This window comes from Dipteris shenzhenensis, chromosome 5 (assembly GCF_047967505.1).
Source record: "Dipteris shenzhenensis isolate YYH24624 ecotype China chromosome 5, Dip_SZ_1.0, whole genome shotgun sequence".
Taxonomy (NCBI): Eukaryota; Viridiplantae; Streptophyta; class Polypodiopsida; order Gleicheniales; family Dipteridaceae; genus Dipteris; species Dipteris shenzhenensis.
Window position 1 is genome coordinate 59,535,812 of NC_141600.1, and position 25,342 is coordinate 59,561,153.

General features: G+C 43.3%; 1 protein-coding gene across 1 annotated transcript in view; it reads right to left on the reverse strand.

The window, feature by feature from the left end:
* LOC147902253 (uncharacterized) overlaps positions 1 to 25,342 on the reverse strand; it is a 171,157-nt gene that overhangs the window by 29,798 nt on the left and 116,017 nt on the right. Inside the window, exons 16-20 of the mRNA XM_087374827.1 lie at positions 20,935 to 20,994; positions 20,355 to 20,396; positions 19,952 to 20,094; positions 9,323 to 9,458; positions 9,128 to 9,205 (exon numbers count right to left, since the gene is read on the reverse strand). Coding sequence (XP_087230953.1) covers positions 9,128 to 9,205; positions 9,323 to 9,458; positions 19,952 to 20,094; positions 20,355 to 20,396; positions 20,935 to 20,994 — 459 coding nt within the window. The remainder of the gene's footprint in view (positions 1 to 9,127; positions 9,206 to 9,322; positions 9,459 to 19,951; positions 20,095 to 20,354; positions 20,397 to 20,934; positions 20,995 to 25,342) is intronic.

Consider the following 25,342-nt stretch of genomic DNA (forward strand, 5'->3'; position numbering starts at 1 on the left):
AAACACTCGCTAAAAATGCAACTCAAATCTCCATAATGTCTCTGTCAGAAATCTGCCAGAGCATCCAATCTCTCCCAAAACCTGCCAAAAGTGCTTCAAAACACTCACAGAAAGGCAGTGTGAACTGAAACCTGTCAAATTGCTCTCCCAACACAAAAGCCCCAATTTGTGGCTTGAAATTGCAACCAGAAAGGGGCAAATGGTATGAAAGCCCCAAATGTTGCACAAATTGCAAAAGCCCCAAATTTCTTCAAGGAAATTGCATCCAAAAGAGGGCAAATTTACTGAAAGCCCCAAATTTGCAATTTGTTTGCCAAAGCTCCAAATGTGCTCCCAAAAATACAGCCAAACAATGGTTGTATGCACAAGAGCCTGACAAAACTCTTTCCAATATCCTCCTGCAAAGAAAATCCTGCAAAAATGCAACTTTCCAAGCCCACCTACAAAGTGACCAAATGTGAACTCAGTTTCACCTTCAAACTGTATGGACTAATAGTACGGAACTGTCAGTGCAGTTGAATGCAGTTGTACGGAACTGTACAGCTCAGCCTGTACGGTCGAAATCAATACACCTATACGGATCTGACGGCGATGTACGACGAGCTGTAAGGACGACGTGGTCGACACGTGCATGTACGGACAATTGTACCGACGACGCTGACGACGAGCTAGTACGGGCGTATGGAACTGTATAGCGAACCGTACAGTTTGGCGATGAGCTGTACGGCTAACGACGGCGAATTGTGTACGAAAGGGGTCGTACAGCGTTCTATACGGGCAGCCTAGTACGGACGTACGGAACAGCCTAGAATGGTTGTACGGAATGGTACGAAAGTTGCACGGGCTAGGGCTGTACGGGAACGATGCAGGAGGAGCTTGGGCAAGGAGCTGGGAGCACGTCCGGGAAGGAACACTGCTCTGATACCAAATGTGAGAATAGGGAGAGAGCAAAGTGTGAGAGCAGGAGCAGGAGAGAGGGAGAGCTGAAAACGACAGTTGCAATTACATGAGTGTAGTACAACTGAATAGAATGATAGGATTTGTCTAAGTGACAAAACCTTATCCTTCACTAACCGTAGTTAGTGAACTAACTGTGGTTAGGGGGAAAAACCTCTAAGTGAGGGAAAAGTGCCCCTAACCTACTTATTACATTACATTGGTCACTGCTAAATTATAACAATAATTCTAACAAGAACTCACGTCACCTAACACACCGACGCATGCTTTCCTCTTGCATAGGATGGATGAGTTGATCCCATCCTTTCAAGGAGGGGGACCCCACGATTGCATGGGGGCTTCTCTTTCAGAGAAAGCCACTTATCCTCTTCACAGATCTAGGTGTTTGGCACAGATACGCGACATCACTGTATGATGTCCCGATCCATGCACCACCTAACTTCTCCTCTCTACCCAAGCTCACTACAACCATTTTCTTCACCCCAAAAAAGTGCATGATGCATTGCATCAGCTCCACGATTGAAGAGCCCACGACCATTGAGGAGCTATAGACTGAGCAATTGCACATGGACAAGAGGCCTTGGCCCCAATCTTAGCACCGATGTTCAATTATGCTCTATGTTAGAGCTTTCCCTCTTCTTGAGATATCACTACCATCGTGCCTATACACAAAGCATTGGAATCCCACATTGGGAACTACCATCCACTCTTGACCATATTGTCACTCTACCAGCCATCATTGAGGAGACGAGATCGAGGTTCTTGTAGACAATCTGAAGGCCTTTCACACAGTCCCACAATCCCGCATGATTAGGCGACTTAAGGAGATGCAGTTCCCATGAGAGATGATTTGGGTGATGATAAGTCTATATGAGTCAATCAATGGCGGAGTATGTGCTACTGCAGGCTTACTAGATTAGATTGCAAGCACTATTTGAGTGAGCCCGGATGCCCTCTCACCGGCACTCTTTGGACTCTACTTAATGAAATCACAAGCTTGATTAACTGCCTAGGAGGTGAGGGATTATTGCTTGCTGACTTGATGATACAAATATTGCTATACGCAAATGACATAGTCCCCTTATCCTCTTCAGCAAACAGGCCTCCTATAGAGACATCTTGAGGCCCTAGAGGTGTTTTGCAAGAGAGAGGCTTGACAGTCAGCCTTGGCAAGACCAAGGTTATGATTTTCAACACCTCACCGGAAATACTTCATTGACATAGCTTCATCTACCGAGAAGAGCCAATGAGATTGTGAAGTCATACAAATATATTTTTCACTAAGGTTCATGCAGCCAAGGCATGGCTCACACGAGGACAAGAAGCCTTAGCCCGACTAAAGGGATAGTGCTTTTAAGCACACCTCCAAGGCTCCTCAATGAAGGGATGGTTATTGGATACACTAGAAAGGCCGACAGCTATGTATGCAACACCCTCATGATCGACTGACGAAGATTTTTATTTTTCCAAAAAAAAGACTACTATTAAGAAAGAAAGAAACTCCTTGAGAGAAACTCAAGGGAAGAATACATCATGCAATCGTGAAAAAACATAACCCAAACAGGGAAAAATCGAATTCCTGTAAAAGAGCAAGAGAAAATCCAAGGTTGAGGCTAAAAATGCCACGTCAAACCCTATGAGGGATTTCGAGAAGAACAGCGAGCCGCTCCATTCTTTGAAAAATACTATCCTCCCTGGTAGAAGCTGCTTATGAAGACCCCTATCAAGGTATGTACCAAATATTGACTAAGGTGTGTGCCAGATGGACCTAGGAACCATCAAAAGCCTCTATGCATCTGGATCTCTAAATATGCCATGTTGCTATGCTCGTAAGAATCTCCCAAGAAGTGTCTACAAAGGCATGCGGTGGTCTATACAGATAGCCAAGAATGTCATTCAATGCATATCACTCAACCAAATGTCATCAAACAGATAGCTTAAGAAGAGTCATGTCTCTCACAAAACACCTAAGGTTTGGATAGAGAGAGCCAAGCTATTAAGCCCCAAGTCATAAAGAAAGCAAATAGTGTAAAAGTGCTCCATACACTAGCGATTGCTTTCCATATGATCCTCGTCTTTCTTCAATCCCATAAGCAATGCTAAATAGACCCTTCAACAGCAACCCAATGAATGCATGTGGAATCTGTCTCGAACTTGGATCTCGATTGATTCGCTACAATCCCTTCGTGAATAGAAAGACAAAAGAAGTGATTTTCCTATTCCGAAGGAAATTCCAGAGTCTTCAAAAATAACTTTTGCAAATTAATAGAAATTTGTAAACCCTCCCAATGAAAAGCTCTAGTGGGCGGCCTTCCAGAGCTCCACATTGGGATTCTTTTCGAATTCCTGCAGAGATGCAGAGGAACATTTGGAGGAGGCTCTGGAAATCCCCCAGGAATAGAAAGATCACTCTTTTCTTTTGGCTTTCCATTCATGGAGGGATTGCAGCGAACATGTGGAGATCCAAGTTCGGGATGCTCCTTTCACTCCTTCAGGATGTTCCTTTCACTCCTTTCAGAGTTGCTCATGCCTCGGTAGACACATCATGGGAGATTCTAGCATATATGGAGGGCCAGATCTACGGAGGCGATGGAGGGTTCACATGCTCATCCCTTCCAGTCTATGGCCAGTATATGGACTGATACTATACATACTCTGATTGCCATCTAGTCAAGCATGCACGGATCCTCTAGAGCAACTCCTGGCAGAAGAGCTACTTTCTTGAGAGTTTGGAGAAGATCTCCCTTCTTTTTGAGTCTTCTTCAGGGTTGAGGTGGCATTTTCAGCCTCCACCTTCAATTTTTGTTAGCTCTTTTTGAGCTATTTATTTTCTTCTCATGCATGGCATGTTGTACTCCCGCATTAGAGCTTGCTCTTGCGGTTTTCAATCATACTTAATGAAGTGGTCTTTTTGAAAGAAAAGAAAAGCTTTGATGGGCCTCCAACCACTAAGGTTAAGCTGAAACTTCTTGGCATTACTGACCGTGTATTAAAAGAAGGGGAGGCTCTTCTCTCACTGCCCCGCATGATGCATTCCCACTCCCCAAGATCCCAATGCAAGGGTTTTATCGGGACACCTCCATAGATCCAAATCCTCCATGAAACCAAGCGAATGTGATCTAGGTTGGGCTCCACATGCCCTATGACCCTGACAGGATCTTTTCTATGGATCTAGAAAGCCTGCTTCCAGAATGGACATCAATGACCAAGGCATCCCTGTCTGATCCTCGAAATCCTATTACCTAAATGAAATCCATGATCTCCTAAACACCCCTAACCAAATAGACCAAGAAGGTGGCATGTCATGCAGAAGACTTTCTAAGGACCCATCGAGGAGGCATGACCTATCTCCCATCTAGACCACTACATAATCAAAAGTACCAAGTGGTCTATCGTGATCATCAAAGTACACTATCATTCCATAAGATAGGCTGTCTATCAATCTCTTCCTGAGAGGCAGGGGGAACCCTCAGAAGAGTACTCCAGGAGCTGGCCCAAGCTTTCCAAATAGTAGTCATAAAAGGGAAGAAGGGAGTCCGTAGATGGGGGCTGGTACTATCCATCCAGTCTCCACCTGAGAAAAAGGAACAAGAGTGTATGCTTCAAATGAAAAAATCTTTCCAAGGATCATGTCCTAGCAAAAGTCCCTACACACCACCTTACATAATAATGCTTTGCTTTTTAAGTCTCACTCTATTATATTGAGGCCTCCTTCCTTCGTGGGCAGAATCAAAGTCGTTCAAGTCACCCTAGCTCTGGCGTCTGCCGAACCATCTAATCCCCTCTTTAAAAAATTCCTTATGGGTCTTTTTCACTAAGTGATGCAATCCCTAGAATGGCACCATCAAGAGCAGACAAACCATGCTGTGGCCAGCAAAACCTGGTTGACCACCACCCTCTTGGAAGCAAGGTTAAGTTTAGCTGAGCTCCAAAAAAGAATACTCTCCAACACTGTGGCGAATCGCTGCAAAGGAGAGATGCCCATAGCGACCTAGCAGCCCAAGTACTTGATAGATACACCCCTCTGAATCCAAGTGAAACCAAAATCAGCCACCTAAGTTAGGGTGTCCTCATCACTGAACCAAAAGCCAGTGGATTTGTTCCAATTGATGTTTGCACCTGCTGCAATACAAAACAAGATGCATCAGTGCATGCAAGCACTGCCCTTCAACGTCAACCAAGCAACCACCCAGTTAAAGAGCATGTCTCCAGTCATTCGGTGAAGCATGAGCAATCTGCAATGGAGTGAAAAAATTAGAATTTGGCTAATGATCTTCAGCCTTGGACATTGTCTCCTTTTCTGTTGACCCTAATGCTTAGCCTCTGAATAGAAGCATTGATTCTGTAGGGAGAAATAAGGTTGCAGACCACTGAGGTCATCCTCCAACTTCTGGGAAGCAGTGTAAAGACATGACTGGGTAAAGTGTAGCGTCAAAATGAGCTAAGCAGGCTTTGAATTAACATAGCATTGGCGGTTTAAATTTTAGGCACGCGGGTAGACATTATACTTTGCTTGCAAATCACACATGCTCAGGATAAACTTTGCTCAGCTTCAAGCAAGTAGCGAATCGGTTCATATAATCAATATTGTTCACCATGCATCATTGCGCATCAACTCAGCTAAAGCTATTTGACAAGTCAACTTTTAGGCAGCTAAGTGAGCCAATTAGCAGCCTTCCTCTAATCTCGGCAATAAAAGTTTTGCATCAATCACCTGTACACCAACAAGAGTCTCCCTTTCTACTTGTTAACCAACCTCTCATTGTGTGTACGATTGATGTAGCTTGAAGGGATTTCTCCAAGTAAACAATTGGAAGAGAAGTCCAGATCATTCAGTCGGGGAAGAACACCAATCCCCCACGGAATCGCCCCTGTTATGATTTTCTGCAAGTGCAGAGAATTTAAATACATGCAGCTCCCAGGATTGGACCTGTGAAATCGTTTTGGGAAAGGTCCAGACTTGTTAAGTAGTTCATTTGCTTACAAACATGACACATCTACAGCAATATTGCGGGAGAACAAGTTGTTTCCAAGCCTGTGAGAGAGCACACAGACTCAGGCCCGACCGGAAATGGACTCGAAAGGCCTGCTCCTGATAGCTTCAAACTGAGAACTTTGTTCTCCATATCTTTCCAACATCGAACCAAATGAAGCTGCGAGAAGATTGTTGCATGGACTGCAAGTAGTTTGAGAGTATTCAAATGAGAACTAGTTCTATGGGTGGCACGTGTCGAGTAACCCGAATTCAAAGGAAAAGTAAATTGATGCTATAGCCCGCCCCTTTTAAAGGCAGTGCTAATAAATCCAAGGCTCCCTTGAAAGATGTGGAGTTGCTTGTAGTAGTGGCATCCCAAAAAACAGTAGTATCATCAGCCATCTCACTATCCAAGAGTTCCTCACCCTTTTGAGAGAAAGCCTCAGCCCAATGATGTCCACATGGGATCTCAAATATTTGCTCATTGCTTCAGCCAGAAATAAGTACAAGAATGGGGCGAGAGAGCATCCTTGGGGAGCTGATTTGAAAATATGAAACCTCTCTAAGAATCTGTAGGCCCTTTCTGCTATTCCTTCCCTAAGGCTGTTAACTATTGACAAAGGTCCCTCTCCTGCCTGAGAATCTCGTGTCTCCTAGGTGTTAGCAATAGAATAGTAAAAACCACTAGCACCAAACAGGGCCACTGCAACATGTGAAGGCAATGAGACTCCAACAAAATGAGAAACCCATATCTGCAAAACATCCTTTATGAGACCCTTCTTTACATACAATGCATCTGAAATTTTGACACTAGTAGAGCGGCGCCTCTCCTCTACTCCACTATCCTAGGGTTGACACGAATGCATAGAAATCGGTGGCATGTCGCTGTGCTCGATCTCTCTGTAGCCCCTTGTGGTGTTATCACCTACTATTGTGTGGTCTGCTCAGTAGAGTCTCTTGGTGTCGCTGCATCTCAATCAGATAGAGACCAACACAAACCTAGTCACGAAAGTGGATCAGTTGAGAGAGGGGTCCAAAACCAAGCCCCTCTTGAAAGAGACAATGGTGTCGTGCGTGGATCTCATAGTAGACTGGGCATGTGGATAAGAAATGCTTCTATGTCTCCACCTTCTCCAGTGTGCATAACCCATAGATCTGTTGCTCTCTAGGTGGGCCTTCTCCTCTCCTTGTCTCAATTCTTAGCTGATGGGTATAGACTCGCATCTGCTCGATGGCTATCCTCAATGCATGTGAGCCTCGTCTATCCTCTAGAAACTGGGGTCTAATAATCACTCCATCATACGACACTCTCAAAAAGTGATCGTGGTGGAACTGAATCTTGGTGAGAAATTTTTATCTCCCTCACAAGTCTGTAACGTATAGAGCTAGAGTAGATCCAACTGAGTAGAGCACACACGATGGAGGTCCACCCTATCTCAGCTCTCCTTAGAGGGGACCCTCCAAGCTGAGGGTCACTCTTGATGTGGCCCACAGTAGGCATAAATTGTCACATGCGACTACAATTTGTCGAAGCATGATACAACTTTATCAGTTTCATATTCCATGTCGGATGGTATTTTGATAGTGGTGCTTCTAAGCAATCACCTCATGCAAAAATTAATCAGAGTCCTTGGATGATGCACCTAAGGGGAACATTGTCACATGTGCCAACAAAGCATCTTATCCCCTAAGATGGATTGGCCAAGTGGAAGTCAGTGTCAAGAGAAGCAGTTACTCTTTTAGATATTTTGTATGTTCCACAGGTATCAAAACAAATCTAATTTCTATCTCAGCCATTTCTAAAAATGGCTTCCGAGTTTTTCTTTAAATGGTCATTTTTGTGCAGTGGTCTCTGCCAAGACCCTCTTGTCCATTCTTAGCTGCCCAGTGGACTTGGTTTGTCAGACAATGTACTAAGGACCCTCTTATCCATTCTTAGCTGCCCAGTGGACTTGGTTTCTCAGACAACACACTAAGGATTGCCACAATGATACCACACTCCAGATTTTCCCATCCTCTCCATGGGCTTAGATACTAAGTAGTAGTGTTTCTATGTATTTGTCTTGGGTGTGGATGCCTGCTTAGTGGCTCCACCCATTCATCTCATTGTATTTGGTTTTTTCAGCCTCGAGACCCTTCAGTCTTTCAAAGACATTAATAATCTTTCTTTCTTTCTTTCACATGCACAGCAATTAAAAGGACTGTTCTAATAGTGGCCATCCTTGCAGTAGTAGAAATCTCACTACCTAAGGTGTATCCCTTGTCTACTAGTCCAGTCTTGTACTTGTACTTTATCTTGAAGGCAATGACCTTTCTCTCTGTAGGCCTGGCTACTCCGTCCTGAATTTAAATTTTGAGTATGGAGTCATCCTCGTAGGTTTAGGTCAACCTTGCTTAATCCAATCTCTTTGCCTCCTGAAGGTCTGTCGGACATAATCCACCACCCTTGGTCCTCTTGACTTGTGATGAAATCAGAGACAACTTCAGAATGTCATGTAGACTGCTCCAAAGTCTCCATGTATCATCAGGAAAGTCTGCGATGTCTCCGTTGTAAATGCTCATGATAATTTGCTGGCTCAACCTCCTCTTTCTTCATATATAGAGCCTCTTGATTTCCTTATTTTCCAAGGGGCTGCTCTTGTAAAGAGGTTCTGTTGGGAAGAGAAGACCCTGGAATCAAGTCAATGACCTGCTCCACTGACCTGTCAGGTGGGAGACCATGTGGAGGTTGCCAAATGGACGGAAACTTCTGCATCAAAGGCTAAACGTCAGCCAGACCAGAAGCTGCTACAGAGGTTACACAGACTTTACATTGCATGCCTACAACTTCATACATAAAACACAGACACATTCATTCCCCTTGCTGGCATAACTCTCAACTTTCCAAGAATCTGAGACAGACTATCTTGGGAAGCTTTAATCTAGAAATGTTACACAATTAAAAAAAAGGTTAACGTTTGGCAAAAAGACAATTTGCCCCAAACTTGCAACCAATTAAATTAGCTATTCACCCTGTAGGCCTTTCAAATTTTGCATATATCCATTCTTATGGAAGTCTCAAGCAAACTATGCTCAGATGGAGAGCTCATCTATTATGGCTTTAAAAATGGACACAAAGTTGACTTGTGAACACAGTTTCTATTTTTGAAGTAAGATTCTCAGCCTCAGTATCTTTAGAACAACAACAGCAGATACCTTTTGCCCAACCACGTGCAGAGCAGAAGCAAAGTCTTGCAAGCGCGCAGATTTTCCACCTGATGATTGCAGAAATTCCTACAAAATGTGCATTTTTTCCCCTATAACTTTAGGGTGACTGTGAACTTTGATGCTATGTAAGATAAGAAAATAGTTAAGCAAATCCAGAACATTTTCACCAGACAAGTTGTATACCGTGAGGTCAAACTGAGTTCCTTTCACAAAGGCAACCAGTTCACGAAGCATTTTATGTGCCATGAGGTAACCAGCATGGTTCTCCAATATTCTCTTCACTGTGGCAATGTGTGCATTTGTCTCCTTAGCAGGGGAGCTGTTTTCAGAAAAAACCAGAAAAATAGTTAAATAGAGAGCCATAATTGCAGATACTAGGAAAAACAAACTTCAATTGAAAAATGCCTTTTATGCTCTCAGAAGGAATAGCTTAAGCAATGGATAACAAGTTGCACCTGGTATTATATCCACGGACAAAAAATGCAAAACAAACAAATTCACTACAATTAATCAACAAGGTTGATTTCCTACATGAGTATTCTGGAAACTTATTGTGGCAAGGCCACGTAAGCATTGTAACCAGTTTGCCTCTCCAAATTCAACCCCTTTTGACATTTTCCACCCACTCCGAAGACATGGAAAGACTTTAAGAAGCAGTTTTATGAGGAGTTTTTGCCCAAGAATTTCTTTGATGATGTTCATACAACCCGGGAAAGTGTGTGCATGGAAGCCTCTGACACCATCGAGACATATAATCAAAACTTTTGGACAGCTTATCTTCAGATCACACCCTTCAAAGAAATTTCAGAAAAGACGAAGCTTCGGAAGTATCCAGCAGGATTGCTTCCCAACATATGAACTCAAGTAAGCATTGATTCAAAGACAAAGCTCCGAGATTTGATGCATTCAGCTTCCGTGGTTAAGCTGTTAAGGGAAGACCTCCTTCACACTATTGCAAAAAAAGGGAAGGGTGTGGATACTAGCAAGAGGATTGTGGCACCAACACAAGGTTCAAAGAGATTTCAGCCTCAGAAACCGAGGGGCCCATTCAAGCCCTTTACGGGGAAAAGACATATGGCTGCCTAGTGCCCTGAAAGGCTTGCGGGTACAACGGACCAGAAAACGCCAAGAGAACCACCAAAGCATGTGGCGGGAGGAGTCCCAGATACGTTGGGCAGAACCACAGAGCCAAGAAACCGAGAACTTTGCCTCGCATGGGGTAAAGTAAGAGATCAGAATGACTTAATTCTTTTTTATGCAAGAGCTACCAAAAATTTCATTTCAAAAGACCTAGCTTTGAGGCTAGGAATTAAGATGGAAGAATTTGGATTATCTTTGGATGCAGAGCATGCTTTTAAAGTAGATCCAGTCAAAGTCTCACCTTTGATTGGAAAGCTCAGAATTCATGTACAGGAATATGCAAACCACGAAGAGTTTTATGTTTCACCTCTCAAACATTATGATGCTATTTTGAGTATGCCGTGGTTCCATAGAAAGGAGGTAGTTCTTGATTCTAAAGCAAGAACTCTCAGTTTTATGCATCGGAATAAGCAACACAAGATTTTGGCCAAGGGAAAAGGTGAGACCATTCTAGTCGTATCAAATGTTTCCATGCTAAATCAATAAAGTTTGCAATTTCTGCGTATACAATATTTGTTAAAGAGAAAGAGGGTAAACCTCAAGTGGGAAAAAATCCTTTAGAAAAAGAAAATTTTCAGTTTCTAGAATCTTTCAAAGATTGTTTTTCCGATTCTCTACCAGGAGAGCTTCCTCCAGAACGACCTGAAGATCATGTTATAGAGCTCCTTCCAGGAAGTAAGCCCCCGAATTGACCACTTAATCGTGTGAATACAGCCCAGATTGAAGAAATTAGGACATAGGTACAGGATTTGCTCTCCAAAGGACTTATCAAGCCCAGTTCCTCACCATTTTGTTCACCAGTGCTCATAGTTCAAAAGAAGGATGGCTCTTAAAGTATGTGTGTGGAATATAGAGCTCTTACTAAAATGACAGTCAAGAACAGGTTTCCAATCCCTCGCATAGATGATATTTCGGACAGACTGAAAGGGGCCACCACTTGCAACCGTATTGATTTAAAAAGTGGATATCATAAGATAAGGATCCACCCACAAGATATCTTTTGGGACCACTTTTGGACTTTATAAGTTTTTGGTGATGCCTTTTGGGCTTACAAAAGCATCAGCCACTTTCAATCGTATAATGGACAAGATTTTCAAATCCTACAGGCAGATTTTTTACGAAGAGCACTTGGCTACTGTGTTTCAAGAACTCAGAAATCATAAACTTTTTATTAATGCCAAAAAGACTGAATTCTTTCTTGAAGAGATGACACATTATTTCCAAGAAAGGGATTCAGATGAATCAAACTAAGATTAAAGCTATACAGGAATGGCCAGAACTCACCTCGGTACATGAAGTACGCAGTTCTCTTGGGCTTTGTTCTATTACAGACGATTCATCCGACACTTTGCTGACATAGCAGCCCCCTTACATGACTTGACCAAGAAAAATGTAGTTTTCAGGTGGGCAGAAAGACAAAGGACAGCTTTTAATGCTCTCAAAGAAAAGCTAACAACCAAGCCTATTCTTGTTGTTCCAGAGTGTTTGCAGTGAATGAAGAATGAAGTTTGCATTTATTTAAGATTGCACCTTTGGTAGTTGTATGGATTGGTGAAATGGATACAGAGTAGGTATATTCATTGTAGAGAATGGAGGATTTTCTTCTCCATGTAGAGCTTCTTATAGAATAAATAATGATGATCGGTAGAAGGAAATATTAAATAGACCACGTAGTTCTCCAATTCAAATAATCTATGGCCAATGTCTCCTACTTCAATAACATGTTTGGGTGAGAATCTTTTTGTGACAGATTATTGAGCAGGTTATTAAAAAGGGATTTCAGCAGCATGGTATTCAAAAGAGGATTTTGAGCATAACAGCTGAGATTACCAGTTAACTAGCACATGAAGAAAGTCTTTTATGTGAGCATGAACAGATACTGAAGAGATACTGCAGTGATACTTCTACATGTTGAACGTTCAGCATCAAGAGAAACCACAAGTTCAAGATGACATTTAAGTTCTGATTTAGAAGAAATTGTAACTATCAAGACAATAATACTTGCAGATGATAAAGAGGCAATGCCAAAGTAGAAGTAATGAGAAAGCGTTTGCAAGAGAAAGAGACAAGATAACCTAGAAGAAGCCCTTTCTCATTCAAGCAAAGGGATTGTCATGACAAGAGAAATCACTATTTAGTGATTAATAGACATTACAACATTATTACATTATACACTAATTTAACGGTGTGACATGTGTGTTTATTTTTTATGGACACCAACCAACTATTATGGCAGTGGATCCTCTTTGTAGATAGGGCCTGTCGAATTGAAGCCACTGCTTTAGATGGCACCAAATTTGAACATGTAACACTTTCTTTATAATAAAGATGTGCACCATGTGTCTAGGTCCTAGGCGTGATAGGAAAGGGAAGGATGCATTAGAGTGAATTCAATGGTAGATGCATGGGTCATAGGCTAGGGGTAGGTCTAAATGGGAAGATGGAACTTGTGTTGGGGTAAAGGCACATTGCCTACCCTTATATTAAAGAATTAAAGTTAGGACACCTATGACTGTCTTAAGACAGTCATAGGGTAAACCTAATCCGAATAAAACTTAAGTGAGTTTGTGGTGTGGCTCACTCATCACTTCACACCCGCACTACTGTGTCTCTCTCTCACTCTCACTCTCTTGCTCCTTTCCTGAACTCTTCCCCCTCCCAACTGGTATCAGAGCCTCTTCTCCCTATCCTACTCTCCCTACTCCACTCCCTAACCCCTGTCTATCTAGCCCGCCGTACGGACGTACGTCGTCCGTACATCCGTACGGACGGTCGTCGCAGGGCTGTAGGCAGAAAAGGGTTTTGAGCGGCGGCGCATCGCGAGCAGGCAGTGCCAGGCGGCGTATCGCGAGCAGGCAGGGCCAGGCAACGTATCGCGAGCAGGCAGCGCAGTGAGCAGGCAGGGCCAGGCGGCGTAACGCGAGCAGACTGCGCCAGGCAGCGCAGCGAGCAGGCAGGGCCAGGCGCCGACCGTACATCTGCTTCTTCTGTACGGCGCCGTACAGCCGTACAGTGGTCGTACGTCCGTACAGCTGTACAGTGGCCGTACGTCCGTACAGCTGTACGGACGACGCCGTCACACTCACAGGAGATTACACAGCTTTTTTCCTTTTTCTCGATCTGTGTGCAGCAGGGAGGTACATTATCTCGGGATCTGTGTCCAAAGTTTTCTTTTTCTTTGGATCTGGCTGTTGCAAAGTACAGCAAGTACGAAAGTACAGAAAGATTACATTTTTTTGTTTGGGGAAGAAAGAGAGGAGAAAGAGCATTCTGCTCTTCATTCCTCTTGATTCAAGGTCATTTTCAGTTCACAAAACTGTCTTAGCTTGAAAGTACAGCAAGTACTTTCATTCATCTCGTGCTTGAGGTGAAGGAACCACAGTGTGTGGTTGATTGCACAGTTATTCTGTTCTGGAAATGTAATGCCTTGATTTCGCAAGAGGATAGATGCTTTTACTGGGTTTGAATCTCAGTTTACAGGTGAGCAGATCATAGGGCTTTTGCCCGGAAGGTGATGCATTGTATGCCTTGAGGCAGTGTGGTGCCAGAGAGCACACTTTTGTCTTGATTTCCGCAGTGTCGAGGTGACATTTTCTTGCAGGTCACATTTCTTGTGCAACACTCAGAGAACTTCAGTTGAGCCACGCTTGGCCAGGGCGCATCGAGTTTACTCGGTCCCTAACTGTCCATCGTTGACAGTGCTCAAAAGGTTCCTCATTGAGTGTTTGTACGTTGGGATCTGTGTATGTCATTTCTACACAGGGCAGTATATGCATTACACTGGTGGATGATTTTGTCAGAGAGATTTTCATATTGCATGCTACCTCAGTGTTGAGGTGTTCTCCACTTGGTTCAGGTGTCAGATCAAGGGGCTTTTGCCCAGACTTTGTTTGACAACACTTGGGTTACCTACAGATATCTTCAGCTGCATTTTCTCCCCTTGGTATAAGGGTGATTGCTTGGGATTTATCCCATTTACTGTTGCAGGTTTTTGTGACAGGCTGAAGGGTCATTTACTGTTTTTGGGGTGTTTGTCAAGTGATTTCTGCAATTTGAGTCAGTGACATACCTCATCTGAGGTGGGAGAAGTGATCAGTACAGTCAGTACAGCAGTGTTTACAGCAGTCTGAAATGGTTTTGTCAGATTAGTATGCACTGTTAAGCTCTTGTTGAGCAGCAGCAGCAGTCTGAAATCACTGTTTTATGCCTTCTTTGAGCTCAGAACAGTTTGTCAGAAGGTACAGTATTTGCAGGGACATTTACTGTTTTGCTGCAGGTTTTACTGACAGTAAAAAAACAGCACCTTTGAGAGTGCTTCTGGCTCTTGAATAGAGCAGTCTTTTTCTGAGAAATCAGAACCTTTTTTTTTATTCAGTCTTTTTACTTCCAGGGAGTCAGGTACTTTCCTCATCTGATATGGCATCAGGAGGAGGTGATTCTTCAATTCTAAACATAAAGAAACTGGAAGGAGCACATAACTATGCATTATGGGCAGAACAGTGCTTGAATGTTCTTCTGTTAAAGAAGATTGCTAAGCCCATAAGGGTAAAGGGTGTCAAGCCATCTGATATGGCAGCTGATGATTGGGAAGAGCTTGATCTGTCTGCGAGGGCAGCTATCATGCTCACTATTTCAGACACTCTTGTGTTCAATGTACAGGCTGAAAAGACCTCTTATGGTCTATGGCAAAGACTAGAAGAACTGTATGCCCAAAAGAGCTCAGCCAGTAAGGTTTATTGGCTGAAGAAGCTGGTCGATCTTCGCATGAAGGAAGGTACAGCTATGACCTCACACTTGAGTGAGTTCAATGCTATCTTTACACAGCTGATTGCACAGGGGTTGAACCTTGATGAGGAGTTCAAGGCTACTTTCTTGTTGTGTACTCTTCCTGAGAGTTGGGACACTTTCAAGACCACCCTGTCAAACTCAAATGCCACTCTTATTTATGCTGATGTAGAGAGCTCTCTCCTTATGGAGGAGATGAGCAGGAAGAATAATGCGGGCAGCAAGTCTTCAAATGCTTTGCAGGTACAGGATAGAGGCAGGACTCAGCAGAAGGGGAGATCTGCTAGTAAGTCCAAATCCCGCAGTCAGTCCCGTGGCAAAAAGGACATTGAATGCTTTTATTGTGGCAAGAAGGGACATGTGAAGTCGAAGTGCTTCAAGTTCATACGGGATCAGAAAGCCAAGAAGGCTGAAACACAAGATGCAGGAAATGCAAGCAAAGGCAAAGGCAAGGCCAAGATAGTTGAATTGGATGCAGTGAATGTTGCAGCAGAGGACAGTGACAGTGACATACATGATGTTTTATGCTCTTCTGCTGTAATAGCACATGCTTTGGTTATTGATGGCCATGACATGCACACCTGGCTCTTGGATTCAGGTGCCTCTTTTCATGTTACACCTCATAGGGAGTGGTTTACTTCCTACACAGGTACTCATGGAGTTGTTCATCTTGGGAACAACTATGCATGTCAGATTGCAGGGGTTGGCAGTATACAGATAGTACTTTCTGATGGACAGTCATTTATGCTTGATGGTGTTCGCCATGTGCCGCAAATCAAGAAAAATCTGATTAGCACTGGCTTATTGGATGACAGTGGTTACCACACCACATTTGGAGATTCCAAATGGGTGATTACTGATGGCCATACTGTAGTGGCTGAGGGTTTTAAGAGTGATACCTTGTACCCTCTTTATGTTTCCAGTGTGGGTAATCATGTTGTTGCCATAACCGAGCTGCCAAAGGTTTCATTGTGGCATAGCCGGTTGGGACACATGTCTGTTAAGGGAATGCAAGAACTGTCACGTTTGGGTTATCTGCCGCCTCTCTCTTTTTCAGATTTGCCTACTTGTGATCATTGTATTTTTGGCAAGCATTCTGTGACTCCTCATAAGAGGAGAACTCCCCAAAATAGAGCACCACTTGATCTAGTGCACACTGATTTGTGTGAGATGCCACAGTTATCACTAGGGGGTGCCAAATATTTTATTACTTTCATTGATGATGCCACACGTAAGGTGTGGGTCTATTTCTTGAAGCATAAGGGAGATGCCCTAAATGCTTTCAAGAAATTTGTCGCTCAGGTGGAGAATCGGACAGGTCGTAGGCTGAAATGCCTCAGATCCGATAATGGGGGTGAGTATGTGTCACATGCTTTTGTGCAGTTTTGCCAAACTAAGGGCATCAAACAGGAACTCACAGCCCCTCATAATGCATCTCAAAATGGTGCAAGTGAGCGGATGAATCGAACTGTTCAGGAAAAGGTTCGATGTATGTTGTCTTATGCTGCATTACCCCATGGCTTTTGGGCAGAAGCCGTGCAAACAGCAATTCACATTATTAACAGGTCACCAAATAAGGCTTTGGAGTTGAAAGTGCCAGAGGAGGTGTGGTCTGGCAAGCCACCTTCATATAAGCACTTAAGGGTATTTGGCTGCGAGTGCTTTGCTCATGTACGCAAAGATCTACGCACCAAGCTGGATCCAAAGTCTATCAGATGCATCTTTATGGGATATGGTGATGAAGGTGAAATGGGGTACAGATTATGGGATCCCGTTAAACGGAAGATTATACGCAGCAATGATGTCATCTTTAAAGAAGATAGTGTACACAAGGAACCCGTTCAACCTGTGGAATACAGGCGGGTTATTTATGATGATGTTGGACAGCAAAGAATGCCTATTTATATGCAGCAGCAGCCTGCTGCAGATCACCCTGTTCAAGAGGGTATACAGGCTGAAAATCAGCCAGAAAATTTTGCCAATAATGCACCACTGGATGTGCCAACAGATGGGGCTGTAGAACAGCCAGATACGGTGGTACAGCCACCTGTTATGCATGAAGAACAGGCTGGACAGCAGCCTAATCCGGAACATTTTGTTAGGAGGAGCACCCGTGTACAACGGCCTCCTGCCAGGTTTGTTCCAGGAGCCAATAATGTGGCTGATTTTATCATGCTGACAGATTGTGGTGAGCCTTCCAGCTTCAAGGAAGCTATGGGAAGAACAGAGAAAAAGAAGTGGGAGAAAGCCATGCAGTCAGAAATGGACTCTCTACTTCAGAATGATACATGGGACTTGGTGCAGTTACCTGCAGGCAGAAAAGTTTTGCCATGTAAGTGGGTTTACAAAGTCAAAGTGGATTCAAATGCTTTACCGAGGTATAAGGCCAGATTAGTTGCCAAGGGATTTAAGCAGGAGAAGGGCATTGACTTTGATGAGATCTTTTCCCCTGTAGTCAAGATGACTACTTTGAGAGCAGTGTTGGCTCTTGTTGCTCATGCTGACATGGATTTATGTCAGATGGATGTGAAGACAGCTTTTCTTCACGGAGATCTCCATGATGAGATCTATATGAGTCAGCCAGAGGGATATGCTGTTAAAGGGAAAGAGCAGCTTGTGTGTAAGCTCAAAAGGAGCTTGTATGGACTCAAGCAGGCGCCAAGAGAATGGTACAAGAAGTTTGATGCATTCATGCAGTCCCAAGGGTATCATAGGTGTGAGACCGATCATTGCTTGTACACCAAACGGGCAAAGGATGGCAGTTTGATGCTACTCATTCTATATGTGGATGACATGCTTATTGCCAGTAAATCTCAGCATGAGATTAGTGCTTTGAAGAAACAACTGCATAAGTCTTTTGACATGAAAGACTTGGGTGATGCAAATCATATTCTTGGCATGCGTATTACTCGTGACAGGTCCAAGGGACTTTTGTTTCTGTCACAGAAAGAGTACATTGACAAAGTACTGCAGAGGTTTAAAATGGAGGGGGGGAAGTCCATTAGTACCCCGTTGCCTCCACATTTAAAACTCAGCAGTAAGGACAGCCCCAGATCAGATGATGATAAGGCTGAAATGGCCAAGGTTCCGTATGCATCTGCAGTTGGATCTTTGATGTATGCCATGGTTGCCACTCGTCCGGATATTGCTTTTGCGGTGGGAGTTATCAGCAGGTATATGGCAAATCCAGGCAAGCGGCATTGGGAAGCAGTGAAAGGTGTCTTGAGGTATCTCAAAGGTACCAAAGACTTGTGCATATGCTATGGTAGGCAGGATGCATTGGTGCATGGTTTTACAGATTCAGACTATGCAGGGAATGCAGATAACCGGAAGTCTACTACCGGTTATATTTTTACATTTGCAGGAGGTGCTATATCATGGGTGTCTCGGTTGCAGAAATGCGTTGCACTATCAACCACAGAAGCTGAATATGTTGCAGCCACTGAGGCTTGCAAGGAAGCAATATGGCTTACTCGGCTGGTGGGAGATTTGGGCATTACAGGAAATATGCCAGTTCTGCATTGTGATAGTCAGAGTGCTATCATGTTGGCAAAGAATCCGGTCTTTCATCAGAAGACCAAGCACATAGAAGTGAAATATCATTTCATCAGGGAGGTACTGGAAGACAAGCGTCTTGAGCTTGTGAAAGTACATACTGATGATAATCCTGCAGATTTGCTCACTAAGAGCTTGCCTACAGAGCGGTTTGCACATTGCCGCCACATCATGGGATTAGGATGAGACCATTCTTACTTTATGGTCTTGTATACAGTAACTGTATATTGCTGTATTTTTATTCTTTTCTCCCCTTTAGGCACATTGGCCTTTAGGTGGGAGGTTGTTGGGGTAAAGGCACATTGCCTACCCTTATATTAAAGAATTAAAGTTAGGACACCTATGACTGTCTTAAGACAGTCATAGGGTAAACCTAATCCGAATAAAACTTAAGTGAGTTTGTGGTGTGGCTCACTCATCACTTCACACCCGCACTACTGTGTCTCTCTCTCACTCTCACTCTCTTGCTCCTTTCCTGAACTCTTCCCCCTCCCAACTTGAGTGATCTCAAGGGACATTAATGAAAATGTATCCCCTTCATTGTAAATCTCACGTAGCATTTTTAACAATCTCATTAGACCCATCAGTCTTTCGACGACTTTAATAAACTTTCTTTCTTCTTTCTACCACCTTTGCCCATCTCTCTCCCACCTTCTCTCACGAGGGCGATCTTCCCCTCATGAAACAGAAACAAGTACTCCTCACGAGGGCGATCTTCCCCCATTGGAGGGCCAATCGGTGTCAAAATTATGCATGAATTGCACACATCTGCATTCTTGCAAGTCAAGAACTTCACAATGCTGAGGATGGAAAGGCTGATGTAGACGTTGATGAGTAGTTTGAAGTTGCTTGGGTATAGGCCTTGTTGGCTTTCTTCTATGTGCTTTGGGGAAAGGAAGGGAGAAGGGGGGGCAAGGAGGGGGGGGGGGCGCCTAAATGCACTTGAGATGTAAGTACCATTAACCTCCAGCAGCAAGCACTCCTCATGAACTTGAATTGTAAATAGAGGATTCAAACAAATACTTCAGCAGGTCATAAGCTGCAATTCACCACTTTGGGGATTCACCAATTCATTGAAATACTTCGTAAAATTCATGAACACCCACTAGACCCTTTAAAACAAGAGACACATACACACTCTTGCCAAGGGCTTCAGAAACATAAACCTTTCTCAGTGTAGTGCATCAGTTCTATCAAAACACCTCTACAGAGAGCTCATATAACAAGAAAAAACAGGGTAGGTATAAACTAGAAGAAAGGAATAGACTCCTTGTCCAAAGGTTTAAACAGTTGGAGCTCGAAAGGAGCAAATTGCCACACCAATAAGCCTACCTTTTTACGGCCTGCAAGTTTTCTGATGGCTCTTTGGGTGTGCTAGAACGGAACAAAAAGGAGCCCAAAAAAGTGTTTGTTTTCTTCTCTGGTTCTCCATTTGCGATTTCGAATTCCCTTCCAGAACGTAGCAAAAACCGAACCTGTATGATTGCACAAAATTCAAATTAATGCAGCCAAAAAGACCAGCTGTGATTACCAAAATCAGTGCGGCCTTCCTCTCAGTGGCTTTCTACTCCTTGCGCAGAGTTCTACGACTTTACTGGTTTATCCAGATGTACAATGGATTTCAAATGTAGCCATGTTTTTTTATAATATAATATCTGGTTTTTTAAATTTATAAGGTCCTGCGAATTTCTAAGGTCCAAGCTTTAGAAATGGTTGTATCATGGTCAGCCCTTACCAGCTCTCCTGCAAGTTCATACATTGATTCTTCAAGTGTGGCCTGCAAGAAAAGCTCAGACATCAAGTAAACATATGCATGATTAACTTTAGTAGTTAGAAACTTTGTAGCTGTCTCTCCTATAACCAGTAGTGGATTTTAGCATATTTTTCAATTGATTGATTGACTTTTATTGTTAGCAATTTAATTTATTTTTTGGGAGAGGGGTATGAAAGGGAAAGAACTTCAAAATTCTGGAGAGCCGTTTGTGTCCAAGTAAGGGAGCAGTAGGAAAATAATTTTATTCTACTATATTTTGAAGTACACACTGGATAGGATTGTGGATGATGTTATGTTACAGAAGATCACTAATATGAAATTTAATTGCCTCTAATCACTCAGTACATCACATATCTCAACTCCATTTTGCTAGTCGATGAGAAACTCAGGATTGTGGCAGGATTAAAGAAAGGGAATTTCAAATAGTAGGCTATAAGAACTTCTTCTGGGTGATGATCAGACAGACAATAACTTTCTTCCACTGTTATACATACATGTCCAGGCAAGCAGTATTTGTAAAGAAGAAAAAAGAGAATACTACCTGCAGCAAGCGCAGTGCATTATATTGACTAACTGGAGTGCCCTCTAGCTTCTCTATTACCTGTACATAAAAATACAAAATCACAAAAAGCCCTTGAAACCACAAAGCATCTTACTATCTTATGCCAAATTGTGAAGTTTAAAAATGTAGAACCTTTTCTTTTGCAAAGACTAAAGGTTAACATACAAACATTGAATGAAGTCTCACATCCAAAGCCGGTGAATCCAAAGAGGGTGTTTGTTTTCAGAAAAGGACTGAATATCTTCACTTCAAATGGGGGGGGAAACCCTGGCACCAGAAAGTTGTTAACAGTCCCTTTCTCCAAATTTGCTAAAATCTAGGGTACCACTAGAGGTGGTAACCAAAGGTCCTATTTAAAAGAATCTTGAAGAAACGTAAACCAAACAACTCAAAGCATGGCACCCAATATAGGTGACCAAAGAGTATGGGCTTATGTTCCAACAACGTAAGTCAAGAAATTAAAATTCTAGAGAGAGGTCTCAAATACAGCTTCTGTACATACATGCGAGCCTCATTTGCAAGTACTTCTCGCTTCCTCAGTTGTTGTTTGTTCGCTGGCATTCCACTTCCTTTCCATTGCTTCCCGCAACCAACAGTGGTGTCAGAGCAGCTTCTGGCTCCCCCACGTACAAATCTGCTCCTCGGCTCTCTTCATCTTAGCTGCAGCTCACTTGCAGATTGGCGACCAGCAAATTTGCGCTGAGCTTGATCAACTAGAGCTTGCCGTACAAATTAATATGTGTCAATGCTGCTCCTGTAACTGCCATACATAGTTGTTTAGATTCGTGACTTAGTGCATGTCTGCCGTACAAACGTATGCCTTTGTCTCTACAAATCTCCATATGGCAATACCATCTTGCCTTACCACTACTTTCATAGATGTAGTCATCACCAGGGTTCAGGAGCCCTCATGCCTCGCAAGCTCCCATGGATCTGAACCTAACTCTGGGACATGACTATCACGGGCTTTCTCAGGGGCTTTCGCAGGCTTCTCAAGGAGTAATTCACATTTCTCACAGACTGGCCCCCCACGCCCCCCACAGTGCAGAGACAAGAGCGGGAGCCCCTCCCAGGGAGATCCTCCAGCACCTCCACCAGAAGGACAGATATCTGAAGGAGGGAAGTTGCCCAAATACGCTGATTGCCCATCCCTCCATCAGAGTAGTCTGCAAGGGAGATTTTGGCTAGCATTGCAGCTTGGCATATTTGAAGATCTAGGTACAGAGGCGATGGAGGGTCTCCATGTTCGCCCTTCCCAGGCTATGGCCAGTATTTGGACCGACACAGTACACACTCTAATGGCCATTTGGGCGAGCATCAAGGGATCCTCTAGAGCAGCCACTACCAAGAGAGTTACTTTTTTCAGAGTTTGGAGAGGATCTCCTTTCTTCTCTGAGTCTCCCTCAGGGTTGAGATGGCATTTTCAGCCTCCGCCTTAGTTCATTAGCTCGTTTTGAGCTGTTTTTCCCTCATGCATTGCATGGTGTACTGCCGCATTTGAGCTTGCTCTCGCAGTTTTCATTAATACTTGGACAGACATTTGCACTTTTGCAATCTCTCTTTGCAGGACATTTCTTGAGGACAGCCCTTTTGCATTTCTTGCTCAATGTTTCAGCAGACCTTGTGGCATTTACATTTGTAAAACATGTTTTGTATTTTTTGAGTGGCATTCGCTGACTTGCACTCCAGTCTTGAGCAGCCAGCTCACTGCATTGTAGCCTTGAGGCTTTGAAATTCGCAAGACAGCTTTATGCTTTTGGTGCTTTGACATTTGCAGGCATTGCAATCATTATTGCACCATCAGTTACTTGCAGGATCACTTTCAGTGAACAGCATTTGTCCTTCCTGCAGTCCTTTGCTGACCATACTTGGGAGACGTATGCATCTTTGCTCAATGTTTGAGCAGGTATATTTGACTTTGACACGTGCCGAGCTTTTGCTATCATTTTTGGGTTGACACTTGCAGATTTTATGTCCGTTTTTTGGACAGCCTCCCCATTGCAGTAATAGCCTTGAGGCTTCACCTTTGGTGCACATTTTCTTTTTCTTTTCGGGAATCTTCTTTTTTGCAATGGCCCACCATCCTTCTTTTGGCATGCTTGCCCATGAAGACAGACTTTATGGTACCAACTATCCCATGTGGTTGTACCTGGTGCGTCACGTGTTGGCATCTCAGATATTTTCGGCTATTGTCAATGGATCAGAGACTAGACCGGTCTCTTCATCACAAGCACATGTTGCCACCGCAGCTAGTTCTGACTAACCACTACTCCCACAGTGCCTGCCATAGACCCTCCAACACCCGAACAAATTTGTTGGGATAAGAGGGATGCATAGGCACATGCAGTGATTACTATGAACAGCAAGAGGGAGGTTATACCTCACATTTGGTCTTGCAAGATAGCCAAGGATGCATGGCATACATTGGCTAGTCTTTATCAGATTCGCAATGAGGCCCGGGTTGCCTATTTACACAGGCAATTGGATATTGTTAAGAGGAACGAAGGGAACAGCATGGATGCCTATCTCACAAAGATCAAGGACTTTCGAGAGCAGCTCATTATTGTTGATAAGAATGTGTCAAATTCACAGGTAGTGTTTAAGACACTGATGGGCTCCCTGACTCGTACCAGAGATTCGACTTTGTGGCTAGTGCCCATGGGTAGCCCCAACTACTATAGCTTCAATCAGCTTGTTGCCCTATTCCTACAGGAGGAGCAAAGTTGTCAAAACCGGACTGCTTCTACTCATGCACATCAAGCCTTTGCTACCCACCATAGGGGCAAAGGGAAAGAAGGAAACAATTACTACAAGCCCAAACCTTCATCTGGTACCTCATCCTCTTCTTCTCATTCCAACGGGAAGGAGAAGAAGCGCTATATTTACTGCAGGAAACCCGACCACGACATAACTAAATGTCAAAAGTGCATGCTTCGGAAAGGAGAAAACAACAGAAGAGTCATACAGTTCCACATGCCTCTGCTGCTCCAGAGCATTCTGCAGAGACAACCAGCATTTCAACTTGTTGTTCTCCTCTATTTGAGCATGATACATCCTAATAGTCTCCTTTTAAATCCTTGATTCTCTACATAGTCATAGGTTGCCATATCCCTTATTGGATGAACATGTGCAACCATGATCTATAGTGTATATATTTTCTCTACTTGTATATACTTTAGCCATCCCATGGATGGGGGTTTGTCAGCACTTAGGGCCTGGTATGCCCATGTAGGCTGGTTAGGACACAGTCAACATCTTGGTTGACTTCTCTGGTCACAAAGAAAGGGCACAATAGGGGCAACCTAATAGCGGAAAGGAAGAAGCAAAAACAAGGTTGAAACAGGTGGCAAAAATGAGACACCGTGCATTTTTCAAGGTGGTAGTGTGCCGAACGTTTCGTTATGGGAAGAGGCACTTCACGCATAAATGGTTCTTGGAAAAACATATTCATGCATTTTGCCCTAGTGAAATTTATTTTTTTAGTAACCATGATGTGGTGGATGATCATGACTGATCAGCTCTAGGCATAAGGGAGATTTACACACACACTTTTTTTTTTGGGTGAAATCTAGTTGTCATTGTACTATAAGAGACAATCCCAAAGAAAGGGACAACCAGCTACACATATCAAAAGACCTCATTATACGATAAATATGATATGGGATAATCTACGTCTCACGCATGTAGCCAATCATAGAGCGATTGTTGTAAAGATGCACGGAAGAATTGATATTTAGCCAAAGAGAAATCACCAAAGATCCAATGATTGTGGTCCTTCCATAGGGCCCATAGTGCCCAATAACGAACCCAATCAAATAGAAGGTCATATCCCTGCCTCATAGGACTACACACACACACACTTCTTTTTTTTGGGGTGAAAACTTTGAATGCTTTATATTACAAGGTAGCCAACACAAAACTAGAAAGCTAAAAGATACATAGCTGGAAAATACATCAAGAGAAAATGTAGGAAATATACACCATACTCTATATAGTGAGTTTGCAAGCAATCAAAAAGAGATTGCTGCAAAGAACAACAAAAGAAAACAAATTCTAAAAAACTAGGGTCACCATAAGTGCTATGGTTCCTATCTTTCTAGAGAGTCCAAAGTGCCTAATACTGAACCCAAGAAAAGAACAAGTCAAACTCCGGTCGGCGGGATAAATCCCAAAAATCCAGAAGAACCTGCCGAAAGTAGTATGAGAAAAGGGTAGCCACAATCTCTGCTGAAGTATGCTGATGAAGTCACATGTGTCAGGGCAACACCAAAAAATATGAGAAACAGACTCTCTGGCTGCCAAGTTACGATGACAAATAGCTGGAGCAATACGCCAACATGAGAGCAAAAGGCCAGAAGGAAAAACCCCCAATAGAATACGCCAAAAA